Genomic DNA, 13,870 nt, shown 5'->3' on the forward strand with positions numbered 1-13,870 from the left:
AGATGCCACGCCACTTATTAGACACGACACAATATATGTATAGTACCAGATATCGGTTCTACTTTAAATCGCTCATCTGGTAAAGCGTATGAATATCAAACATCTAATGGGTAACATAGCAGTGAATATCTTGTCTTACAAAATAAATACAACTTTAAAAAGCTATGTGTGCTATAAGTGGCCGCAAATGTTAGCATGTTATTCTTTTCTGCTTGATAAGTCTAAACATGATATTCGAAAATTTCAGTCGAAATGAAGAAAACACACCAAAATAACATATTACTGTATGATAAATACACATCATTTCAGTTGTTTCTTTATAAATTCTGTTCTTGTGATTTGTTACGAATAGGTCCATGCATGACGTTGTCACTTTCATTGTCGGCAAGTACAGTGATTCAACATATCTGTAGTGATTTTAGAGGGAAAGCGTTCAAGATTTATCATTTAATCCGTTCGATATCGTATGACTTATCACGTGTAATACATTTGCGCACATCACTAGTATAATATTACCTAAAGCGATTATCATTGGTTGGAAATGTGACCTCATGACTTGACGTCAGTAAATAATGATGTGACGTCACGATTGGAAGGCGTCGTGACAAAGTAGCGGCCTCTGCAGGATGTTTGCAGCACAATTTGACGATGACATTCTTTGAAAATGCAGGTTGACACTGACCACGGCTAATTCATCTTGTGGTGACACCTAGCTGTCAATCATAACTTGTTATGGGTTCAGATTCTCTATTCGCTTTGGGTTTACAGCGACAATATACGCTTTCACACACACTCACACAACTTTGATAAAAACATACATTCTTGATAAAATTGAAATGTATTGTAGTAGAGAAAGAGAGCACAAAACTTGGTCTTAATCTTAATTACAGTAATTTTCTTTTCTAGGGCTAATGAAATATAGTTACAAAGATTATTTTATTCTTTTATATTTTGTGCATTAAGTAATTGAACCAACTTAACCATGTTGGAATATCGGACAAAATATGGTTTTCTAATATGAAATCTTCATACACTTTGCATTTTTAAGGAAATAAAATTCACCCTCACTATCGTTATTGCAAAATGCAATATTCTCTGATTTCTTCTCCTTTCTATATATATTCACACCTTATGCAGATAACCGAGATGTATGCAATAATAAGATGTTTGTATGAAGTTAATTCGAAAGTATTTCCAGCAAAAGCCATCTGTATTAAAGTTTCTTATTTTTACCGAGGCTATGGAAAAATAAAATTAAAGCTTTCGAAGGAAAAAAAAAAGAAAATGCAGGTTGTTGTAGTTATGTGATATTTTTTTCAATTTGTGTTCATTGACGATTTATCTGACTTTTCTCTTGTACTAACATTGTTAAAGTTCATTCACATCGATAATGCTATAAGCATATAGGCGGTAAATAACCATTACACGTCATTTTGTAATAAAATGCATATTATTTAAGGTCAAATATTTTTAGTATTTTACTTCAGTCATCAACTACATTCAATTCAGTTCTTATCCAATTATCCAATTCATTTTAAAAATAACTTTTAGCACAAACAACACTTTCTGGTCTTTTGGTTAAGGTACATTGTTTGGATATATTTGCAAAGTATTTCTCTATTGCCGGACCGATTTTAAGCGTCGTTCCACGTTTTCACAAAGCCAGTAACTTTACTATGGTACATTCCATGGGTTATTATTAACTAGGAACAAAAATGCAACACCAGAATGAATACACATACAACAATACACATTTGTTTAAACGTGTCTTTAATACACGGACATTAAGACACTTCACTGAGTGGCTGGGGGTGTTGTAGATACTAGGTTATGGAGCGCTATCTGGGCAGCATGAGACGCGGTCTCCACGAAGTGTTCTCCAAGTAAGGCCAACTGTTGGGCGAACTCATTCAAGAAATCGGTGTCACTGTTTACAAAACAATACAAAAATAATCGATTAAGTAAACAAATAAACAAGAATGCAGCGTTATATTATTATAAACGAGAATCGTGTTGTAAATGGCGAAAACCAGTATATTAAAAGTCAATTTGACATTACATCATTCTAATATTATGAAGTTGTTTCCCGAAGTTTAAAGTAAGCCATTTATTATTGCCTGGTAAGGTCAGTAGAAAAGCACTATAAAAAGGTATGAGTGCCAATATCACAAGGAGACACAACATGAATATACCATAACCTCCCAAAACATAAAGCAATTTACACATCGTACACATGGGAGGTCATCCTTTAATGATCCTGGATGTTTAGAACAAAACGTTATCAAGATTGTTCAAAGTGAACAACTGTTTTGAATCAGGCGATTGTAACGTGGCATTACTGTCTAACATCTTCAATCATTATTATTTATTTACATAAAAGCTAGAGATCGTAGTAATAATAGTGATCGTAGTAATAATAGTGATCGAGTAAATATAGTGATCGTATATATATAGTGTACGTAACATATAGGATCGTAGTAATATATAAATATAACAGGAGTTACCTCCTCTTTGAAGACGTTGCCGGTACAGCGTTGTGGAGAGCGGTTTGAGCAGCCTGAGCCGCGGTTTCTACAAAGTGTTCACCCAGTAAGGCCAACTGCTGGGCGAACTGATTCAGGAAATCGGTGTCACTGTTGTGGAAAATAGAAAAAAAATATTAGAATAACTTTATTATCAAATGAAAGAATAAGACCTCTTTACTTCATGCTTTTTTCAAGGTGAAAAATATAGGTAAGTAGCTTTTGAATGACAGGTTGAAAAGGTTGAAAACCAAAGTTGACGAGTTACCTCCTCTTTGACGATGTTGCCGGTACAGCGTTGTGGAGAGCGGCAAACTGTTTACTCAGTAAGGCCAGCTGGTGGGCGAACTGATTCAGGAAATTGGTGTCGCTGTTGATTGTGGAAAATAAAGAATAACAAAAAGATTATCTATTTTAGAAGAATTGCATACGTTCATCATCCATTGATATTAAATGTAAAATGGCATTAATGACGAACTAAGATCACATCAACACCTGAGAAATTACAATAAAACAAGATAAAACCCTGAAAGCAATGCTCCTACATACACGGACCAATGAGGTCTTACCGATGAACATTCAGCTTCAGCTGTCAAAATATCAACTGTGTTGTTTTCTGATTGATCCCATAATACATAATACACCGTTTCCTCAAGAAAAAATAACCAATGACATTTCAGTAGAATCTCTCCATCGTTTCCTGAGAAATAACTCTAAAATATTTATAGAGGAATGGAGACGGAAAGGGAATTGGATACAGAAATAAAAAAAAAGTAGCCCAATATCTGCTGATGATGAGCAAAAATCGTGTTGTAAATGGCGAAAACCAGAATATTAAAAGTCAATTTGACATTACATCATTCTAATATCATTATGTTGTTTCCCGAAGTTTAATGTAAGTCATTGATAATTGTCTGGTAAAGTAAGTAGAATAGCACTATAAAAAGGGTAGGAGAGGCAATATCACAAGGAGACACAACATGAATAAACCATAACCTACCAATACGTAAAACCATTTACACATCGCACACATGGGAGGTCATCCTTAAATGGTCCTGGATGGATATCAAGATTGTTCAAAGTGAAAAACTGTTTTTGAATCAGACGATTGTAACGTTATTGTCTAACATCTTCACTCCTTATTATTTATTTACATAAAAGCTAGTGATCGTTATATATAAATACAACAGGAGTTACCTCCTCTTTGAAGACGTTGCCGGTACAGCGTTGTGGAGAGCGGTTTGAGCAGCCTGAGCCGCGGTCTCTACAAAGTGTTCTCCCAGTAAGGCCAACTGTTGGGCGAACTGATTCAGAAAATCGGTGTCGCTGTTGATTGTGGGAAATCAAAAATAAAAAAAAGATTATCTATGTTAGAAGAATTGCATACGTTCATCATCCGTTGATATTAAATGGAAAATGACATTAATGACGAACTAAGATCACATCAACACCTGAGAAATTACAATAAAACAAGATAGAACCATGAAAGCAATGCTCCTACATACACGGACCAATGTGGTCTTACCGATGAACATTCAGACTTCAGTTGTCAAAATATCAACTGTTTTATTTTCTGATTGATCCCATTATACATATTGCACACCGTTTCCTCAAGCAAAAATAACCAATGGCATTTCAGAAGAATCTCTCCATCGTTTCCTGAGAAATAACTTTATAATATTTATAGAGGAACGGAGACGGAAAGGGAATTGGATACAGAAATAAAAAAAACCCAGTAGCCCAATATCTGCTGATGATGAGCAAAAATCGTGTTGTAAATGGCGAAAACCAGAATATTAAAAGTCAATTTGACATTACATCATTCTAATATCATTATGTTGTTTCCCGAAGTTTAATGTAAGCCATTGATTATTGTCTGGTAAAGTAAGTAGAATAGCACTATAAAATGGGTAGGAGTGCCAATATCACAAGGAGACACAACATGAATATACCATAACCTCCAATACTTAAAGCCATTTACACATCGCACACATGGGAGGTCATACTTAAATGTTCCTGGATGAATATCAAGATTGTTCAAAGTGAAAAACTGTTTTTGAATCAGACGATTGTAACGTGGCATTATTGTCTAACATCTTCACTCATTATCATGTATTTACATAAAAGCTAGAGATTGTTATATTTAATATAACAGGAGTTACCTCCTTTTTGACGATGTTGCCGGTACAGCGTTGTGGAGAGCGGTTTGAGCAGCCTGAGCCGCGGTCTCTACAAAGTGTTCTCCTAGTAAGGCCAACTGTTGGGCGAACTGATTCAGGAAATCAGTGTCACTGTTGCGGAAAATAGAAAAAAAAAGAGAAAATATTAGAATTACTTTATTATCAGATGAAAGAATAACACCTCTTTACTTCATGCTTTTTTCAAGGTGAAAAATATATGTAAGTAGCTTTTGAATGACAAGTTGAAAACTAAAATGGGACCGTTACCTCCTCTTTGACGATGTTGCCGGTACAGCGTTGTGGAGAGCGGTTTGAGCAGCCTGAGCCGCGGTCTCTACAAAGTGTTCTCCCAGTAAGGCCAACTGTTGGGCGAACTGATTCAGGAAATCGGTGTCACTGTTGAGAAAAGGTGATATCCATGTAAATACACAACAACAAATTTACAACAACAGTTTTAAGTGAAAATATAAACAAACTAAGGATTTTTCAAGATAAATATTCTATTAAAAAGATTTATTTGGAATTTTTTTGTTATTATCGGGTTTAAAACTTCTGTTTGATTATTAAATTGTACTTACCCCCTTTTGGTATCTGAAACATATAACAAAATGGTTATGAACCAGGATATATAAACTATCATTTACCTATGTTTATCTGTGTCATCTTCCGCGGAAGCCAAATAGGGCAACGATAGGAAATAAATTGTTTGCACATGGGAAAAATATTAACAAATGATTTTTATGGTGGAATTTGATAGGAATTTGCCTTCCGTAATATCTTTTCATATCTGTTTTTTATTTAGGACCTTTAACTATTACTTTGGTTTTTTTATGTGAAAAAATGAAATTGGCTTTAGTGCAGCAATATGTACAGATGGAACCATTTGGCAAATAAGTAGATCTGCATAGATAATAAAATTATACAAGTTACGGACTTGGACAAAATTGTACTCCCAAAATATTTCCCTAGTACAGTCTACATAAGATTATAACACTTTATGGTATTCTAACCCATATTTAATGTAGTAGTCTCTGTTTTAACTACGCCAAATAAATTTCAACTAATGACAATTTTACTTTTTACATATTATTGCCACCAAATAAACAGGCTATTGTCTATAGCAGGTACTTCCATCGTCGATTTGACCGATTATGACACTAACACAAAGGACTAGGTATGGTAAGGGTTTTTTTTGGCCCCCAAATCCGCTATATTTCAAAGTCTGTTATTTTAAGATGTGAATCTATCATTTATAGTATTAACTACATACCTGACATATTTGATAGTGTTATTAGGTCATATAGCAGTTCTAGTTGCCATGGCAACCATTTTTATTATACATAAATTATGCAAAACGTGAAAAAATTTCATCAAAATTGGCCCTTTTTATGAAGTTTTTCATCTAGTTAACATAGAGCGCATTCTAGAACAAACTTTATATTTCTCAAAATGATGTATTCTTCGTGTCTGCTAATTCCTTTAAAATATAAAGTTTGTTCTAGGTTGTGCTCTATTGCTTTAAAAAGAAAAACTAACAAAACTATGCCAAAATTGACCAAATTTTCAAATTTCCATAATTTATGTAAAGTTACCATGGTTATATTGCAAAACATACTATCTGTCAACAAAAATATCGTTAAGTTTTTATCAAGGGCGTATTCAATATTTCAAACGCAGCAACTTAATTTCGAAATACTTAATTTTAAATTTGGTAGATTTAGGGGCCAAAAGGAGCTATTACCATACTTAGTCCTTTATAAATATGAAAATATTTACATCATTTCAAATGCTCGTATCATGGCATAGAGGGACACTCAAAGACCAGCTTTATAATGTACCTCTGTAGCCAAATCGCAAAATGATTTCAAATTGCTTAAATCAAATCATCTTGTTTTGAATTAAATCAGCAAAATCGTGCTCGAACATAAATGAGTGAAGCACGAGGCTATAAATCAGTAACTCTTATAGTACCAGATACAACTTACCTGGAACAACTGCTGAGGCTGATAGCCCAACGAGACATAGAACCACACAGATCTGCATATTCTTAAACGATAGGAATGTAAAGTGCTAAAACATAATTCTATAGACTTTTATACCATGAGTAAATATGAAGATATCAGTTAATAACTTATTTAAATAAAAATCGCAAATACGAATAATAAATATAAATTATGTCAAATCAAGGCCATATCGTAACTACAATCTAACACTGGAATCGGATTTTAAAGAGGAATTACCAGGCATCAGCCCAAGACCACCTCTGACCTATAATTACATATAGACTTCATTTACCTATCAATGCAGTTATAATTAATATAATAGTTTGTACGTAATTTATTTTAGATTACTAAGACATATTTTCCGCTTTATCCCCGTACCATTGAATTATACTATTTTGTCAGTCAAAGTAGAATAAAGAAAGTTGATATAGTTACACATTTCACCATTTATCTCACCAATACTAAGACTTAAGGAAACATTGTCATTAAAACCAGGATAAGACATATATAAAGATTGATAAAACGCTACAAAACAAGAAAAGTGACCATTCACAACACCCAATTGTATAGGATATTCGTCATATAAATTGTCTTACCGAACAGCTCAGAGAACAGGTCAGACCAGGTTGATGTTCTACTGGTAGTAGTCAAAGGTCAGGAACTCGTCTTCCAATATGTAATCTTATCTAAGGCCTAGAGAGCGGTGAGGCTTTGAAGAGGTCAGATAAGCATATTGTTCGTATAAAGAATTTTATTTCTTTGCTACGTATATAATCTGGATCACTGAAAGATAATATACTCGGAATGGAATAAATCAAATATTTCTCATCAGCTAGACTACTCTGGGAAATTAACCATTGTTTGACTTCATATTTTACTGTGGGGACATAAACAGTTAGCTTATTGGGTTGGATGTTTACGTCTTATTTGACCATCTACAGTGATTTTGGGACGGCCTCTCGTGTATACAATACGCTGTTTCTGTGAATGACTGCATGTTTTGGGAGACTGCGGTACATTAGTTTAGTGTCTACGTATAACAGAGGAACCCTTGCTATTGTTATGGTGATATCCCTGAAGTATACAGCTGATGACACAAAGCTCACTCCCCGGTCATATTATGCAAACAATTTATACTGATAAGGGGCAAACCAGTCGTTCCACTGCTTTTATGCAGTGTGATGATTTATGGTTAGAGTTTCGACCCGTGGGTTATATCAATTTGAGGTAGTGCCTGTTCGCGTTGTGTAATACCCCGGCCACCTTCGAAAGGCTCATGGAGACATTATCATGGGGACTACAAGGGTATATCTACCGTGACGATGTAATGGTCACCAGTAAGACTTTTGACGAAATGCTGAACGACTTGGAGAAGGTCATCAAACGCCTGGCAGCCGTAGACTTCAAGCTCAAAGCCAGAAATGCACACTATATGCAAGAGAAGTGGAATTTCTAGGGCACATCAGAACGCCAGAATGAGTTTCCACGGACCCGAAGAAAATAGAGGTCGTTATAGATTGGCCAGAACCAACTACCGTAACGGAGGTTCGATCGTTTCTTGGCTTATGTAGCTTCTATCAACGATTTGTAAAGGACTTTTCCGCTATAGCAAAACCGCTGCATAGGTTCACCGAAAAAGACAGCGTTTGGTATGGAATGAGTTATGCCAGGAGGCATTTGACTGCATCAAAGGAAAGCTTTGCCGTTCCCCGACACTGGCTTACCCTGACTTAACGAAACCGTTTGTACTTGACACGGATGCCAGTGACCAGGCATTTGGTGGAGTGTTGTCACAGGTACATGACGGACAAGAACGTGTGATAGCATATTCAGGGCGAACCTTGTCAAAATCAGAACGCAATATATTGTGTAACCAGAAAGGAGTTGCTCGCGGTTGTTTACTTTTTAAATATTTTCGCCATTACTTGAACGGGAAACGTTTCCCCGTTGCGTTCTGACCACGGTTCCCTTCGCTGTCTGCTCCACTTTAAAAATCCCGAAGGACAGCTTGCCAGATGGATAGAGGTTCTGAGCATGTACGGCACGACTATTGAAAAAAAGACCAGGTACTCAGCACGCCAATGCCATGCCGATGCGCTTAGTCGACGACATTGTAGGAAATGCAAGTTTTATCCAGATTGGGAAACCACAACAAAATCATCCCACGTGACAGCAGATTGGCATGGTGAATTGACAAGAAATAATTAAGCCGAACTTCAGCATGGGGATCCAGACATTTCTCTCATAAGAAATGGGTAGACACTTCGGTGACGCCCGACAGCACCGAAGTCCATATTGGAGGGGCTCTGATAAAGGCCTTATGATCGCAGCGTAACATGCTGATAGTGCATGGCGGTTTGTTGTACCGTCGACGACAACACAAAAACACCAACACTTTACAGGCTGTGGTACCTACTGCAGATCGCAGCACAGTACTCAACATGTGCAATAATCCCCGAACCTCTGCTTATCTTGGTGTGAAGAAAACATTAAGCTTTATGTTCACTTTGTAATGATGGAATAGAAACTGTTGAGCACGCATTTCGGGATTGTTACAAAATACAAAAGTTTTACAATACTTCGTAATATTTTATTGATGCTTTGCTAATTCCTTTTAGATTTAATAAACAAACATTGCTTTTCGGATTTTATAATACAGTAATAAATAGCGAAATTGATAATGACATAGTTCTTATGATTAAATGGTATATATAAAAGTCCAGATGCCTAAACACACCATTATCCATCACAGCTTTCATCAATCATATTCAAGATCAGTACAATATTCAGAATTTTAATATACAAATTAGTGATAATATACTGAAAGTTAAATTTGACAGGAAATGCGTAAAATGGCAAAGTTTAATAGAATTATGAATTTAGTTGTATGAAATAATTTAGAATGATAATAAAATTTTTAAAAATGGTCGTCATACGTTTCTACTTAATGCTTTAAGGTTTTTTTTTAAAGTTGTTGACTACCATAGTTCTTGTTTTGCAATTACTGTATATAATTTAATCCATAAGCTTTTCTAATGTAGATTGTTATGTTTTGTAAAATGTAGTTTAGTGTTGTTTTTGTGCAGTGTTTGGGGTAGATGACTATATGTGTGAGGAGTATGTGTGTTTTTGCGTGCGTGTTTATTTTTTTCTGTTGGTTTGTGGAAGTATAAGTGATATAATGTTCAATGTGTAGTGTGCATGTATGATAAATTGGAAAAAATAAAAGAAATATATATAAAAAAATGTGTATCAGACACGGAGACCCTCAGTTACTAGTAATTGGTGAGATTACCGAAACAGAATCCTTCTGTGGCGTGTGCGGTGCCAAAAACTGCGTTCAATCTTTATGTTTTTATTTTTGTCTTAGTCACTGAACTCTGTTACTTGTGTTAAAGTTAATTGATATAACATCTACAATAAAAAAGGACGTTTGAGCTTAAGGAGGGAGTAATGTGATGATTTAGGTTAGAGTTACGTCCCTTAAGGCGGAGGTTTCTATTATTCTATTAGAGTCATTCCGCTTTGCACTACGTAAGGTAGAAGTATGGTACCTATATGTTATCTGTTACTATACTTATTATATTTGATAGTAATGAAACATTTAATTAGTGATAATTGTTTATAACACATAATGATAATTTCGTGATTCTACTGTATAATTTGATTTAATAGTTTAACGGGTGATAAACCAAAGGGCAATCATTATTTTTTATCCTGCAACTGCCTCCCATACTGACGGATAACTGCTGCCGGACCAACTTGTGCTTTATCCGTCAACATTAAATGCTTTATCCGTCAATAGGATCAAGTGAATTTGTTTAACATCTGACGGAACTTTTTTCTAGTTTGACCAAGAACATTAACCTTCCAGTGAATGAAACGTCTTTCAAAAACTTGACGTCAGATTCACCGTCGTTACCTCATTTATATGATATCGAAAATCTGTAGTCTTTTTCTTCGCTCATAGTAAAGTAGTGTATTGTAAAGTTATTCTTCGATGGGTAATTATAGGTTTTGAGTATTATCATATTATTCTAGTGATATTACACAGTGAATAGAATTACTTGTATTATTTGCGAATGCGCTTATATATTTCCCCGGGCAGTAAAAAGAGCACATTTAATAATGAATCTTTTCCTTCGCATCAAAGATGCGTCTCGCTTCGGGCAAAATCGATTAATAAACTGGCAATTGTCTTCGTTTTGAACGGCATAATAATTGCAGGATAAATAGAATACACGGTTAGTATTTTACAATACAAGTTTTATTTTGATTCTATATATAGGTTTGCCGCGGAGTCGGACACTGTCCGTCAGCCATGTACTGGCAAGCCAGGGGTTGGTCACTACAGTGACAGAATACAGGTTTTCCTTGTAGCCGACATTGTCCGTCAGGCTCGTGGTGAGAGTTGTGCCAAGGGTTGGTTACAGCCGTGATCAGTTATAGGTTACCCTCAGAGAGGGACACTGTCCGTCCGGGTCGTACTGGCGATTGTGCCAGGGTGTCTCCCTGAGTATGGACAGTGGTAGTGGAATACCATAGTTCTTTGTTTATGTTGCTGGCTATTGTGAAACCAGGGTTGTGCTTCGGTCACAACCCCTTCCGATTAGGCTTAGGATGTACTCCCGGGATGATTTCAAGCCATTTTAGCCCGGTTCCCGGCCGGGCACTAGATATGGCCGGGGCTCTCAAGCAGCATCGGGGAGGTGCCCGAAGAGTTTTAACTCGAACTTAAAATCCCTCCGGTGTCCCGTTGATTTCCATAACCGGCCACATATCCTTCACACATCGTTTACGTATCGTCCAATATCCAGTCGGGAATCGAGTGGCAATCACACCGCCCGACATTCAGCCAGGCCTGGTACAACTATCGTTCATTATCCGAAAGATATCCGTAAGATATTCGTACGGTGTTCGGAGAATAGTTTTTACGTCATGGTAATGTTGTCGTAATGCCATGTAATACGTTGGTTTGAGATACCAAAATGACGTTGGCATCATGATTACCATCAAGACAGTGTGATAAGTTCCACTTACCGATAATTGTGACGTCATAAATGATATAGGTCCTCAATATATCCTAATTGGTCCACCTCATAAATTGTGTATCAAAGAACACATTTGAACTGTAAACTGTTGTTTTTTTTTAGTTTTTATTGATAGCTGTCTATCCTTGAGTAATCACATATAAATTGTATTTGTAAGAAAATCGTCAAAGAAAATTGTACTAAAAACGACTGCGAACATTTTATGCCCCAGACTATATTCATCAATATAATTTCAGTTCTAATGACAATTTCATGACAAATCGCTGTTTCCAGAATCTTAGAAGTTACTTTTAGGGGACAACTATGTTCAGATACTAATTAATAAGTTATCAGAAATTTCTCACAAAAGTTACCAACTTTTTTAGAATTGCAATATTTACAATGCATAATGTTTAATTTTACACAAACAAATAACAGTTCCAAATATATTTTGGCGATACCGCGTGTATAGTGTAGTAAAATGTGTCCAGTGGTCTCCCATGTATAGTGTAGTAAAATGTGCCCAGTGGTCTCCCATGTATAGTGTAGTAAATGCGCCCAGTGGTCTCCCATGTATAGTGTAGTAAAATGTGTCCAGTGGTCTCCCATGTATAGTGTAGTAAAATGTGTCCAGTGGTCTCCCATGTATAGTGTAGTAAAATGTGCCCAGTGGTCTCCCATGTATAGTGTAGTAAAATGTGTCCAGTGGTCTCCCATGTATAGTGTAGTAAAATGTGCCCAGTGGTCTCCCATGTATAGTGTAGTAAAATGTGTCCAGTGGTCTCCCATGTATAGTGTAGTAAAATGTGTCCAGTGGTCTCCCATGTATAGTGTAGTAAAATGTGTCCAGTGGTCTCCCATGTATAGTGTAGTAAAATGTGTCCAGTGGTCTCCCATGTATAGTGTAGTAAAATGTGTCCAGTGGTCTCCCATGTATAGTGTAGTAAAATGTGCCCAGTGGTCTCCCATGTATAGTGTAGTAAAATGTGCCCAGTGGTCTCCCATGTATAGTGTAGTAAAATGTGCCCAGTGGTCTCCCATGTATAGTGTAGTAAAATGTGCCCAGTGGTCTCCCATGTATAGTGTAGTAAAATGTGCCCAGTGGTCTCCCATGTATAGTGTAGTAAAATGTGCCCTGTGGTCTCTCATTTTCATTTCACTTCTTTACATTGTTATTAGTAATTGTGAAGTGATTTAGAAAATGATCTTACAGAAGACAACATTTAAAAGTATGAACGTTAGGTTTTTAGTAACAACGCCAACAAAGGGAGGAACTCTAGCTACCACATCAATTTCCAAGACAGTGATTCAATAAATATAGTTCGGAACTTTAACAAATATTTGACTTTATTTTGCAAATATATTTAAATCTTTCTTTTGCATGAATCTTTCTAATACATATTATAAATCATGATTGTATAACATAAATTTTGTAACATTCCAAATGATAGTTGTTTGTGATATTTGGGGATACACAATCTGCTCATGAATATGAAAAGGAAATAGGTCGAAGTAAACATTGAAAACACTGACTTCTATGTGACAATCTGTGTTCAAGGGTTTATTATTAATATATACCTTCATTTGGGATGTGAGCTTAACAAAACGACATTTAATTTCATCGCGGATTGATTATATTGTTAAGATTTGCTCGGGCTCTCCGCGCATAGCTATGATTGGTGTCTCCCAGTAGCAGAAACAAAAAGCAACATACCATTTGTAAGATCAAGAACAACGGAAAAGGTGTGGTGCACGAACTGATTAAAATTCGGGTCACTCCGTAAATAAAGAATCTGACATCATCGTATTAGGGGTCATGTTCTGGTAACCTTTTTATTGCCCAATCAAATTTCTACTTTATGAATTTTGGAGGTGAAATGAAGGGAACGAAATGATTAGCAAGGAATGTCTGAATGATTTTTGTGTCTTTAGCACAACATAGTTTAAGGTATTTGTAAGCTGAGACGAAATGTCGTTTTCGTTTGACTTTGCAAGGTGGAGAAAATGCATTGAACCGAATTACAGGTGGTATAAAGGTCACCAGAAGGTGAAATCGAATGGGCAAAGTAGTGTAACTCCTTACAACTAAACCTTTAATGGGATATTGTCAGATTGTCTGTGAAACAGTGTGATCA

General features: G+C 35.9%; 1 protein-coding gene across 9 annotated transcripts; it reads right to left on the minus strand.

The window, feature by feature from the left end:
- Positions 1–1,749: 1,749 nt before the first annotated feature.
- Positions 1,750–7,397, minus strand: LOC138308163 (extracellular matrix-binding protein EbhA-like). 9 transcript variants are annotated; one of them, XM_069249100.1, is made up of 9 exons: positions 7,302–7,395; positions 6,688–6,748; positions 5,281–5,293; positions 4,970–5,098; positions 4,685–4,813; positions 3,720–3,848; positions 2,791–2,892; positions 2,505–2,633; positions 1,750–1,927 (listed from the first exon to the last, which is right to left on the minus strand). In XM_069249100.1, the coding sequence occupies exons 2-9, from the start codon at positions 6,743–6,745 to the stop codon at positions 1,795–1,797; spliced, it is 822 nt and encodes a 273-aa protein (XP_069105201.1). In that variant the 5' UTR covers positions 6,746–6,748; positions 7,302–7,395; the 3' UTR covers positions 1,750–1,794. The 9 variants fall into 9 exon arrangements, with proteins under 9 accessions (XP_069105201.1, XP_069105200.1, XP_069105206.1 ...); XM_069249099.1 differs by having other exon boundaries at positions 4,970–5,101; XM_069249105.1 differs by lacking the exon at positions 4,685–4,813 and having other exon boundaries at positions 4,970–5,101; positions 7,302–7,397.
- Positions 7,398–13,870: the final 6,473 nt, after the last annotated feature.

This window comes from Argopecten irradians, chromosome 14, assembly GCF_041381155.1.
Source record: "Argopecten irradians isolate NY chromosome 14, Ai_NY, whole genome shotgun sequence".
Lineage (NCBI taxonomy): Eukaryota > Metazoa > Mollusca > Bivalvia > Pectinida > Pectinidae > Argopecten > Argopecten irradians.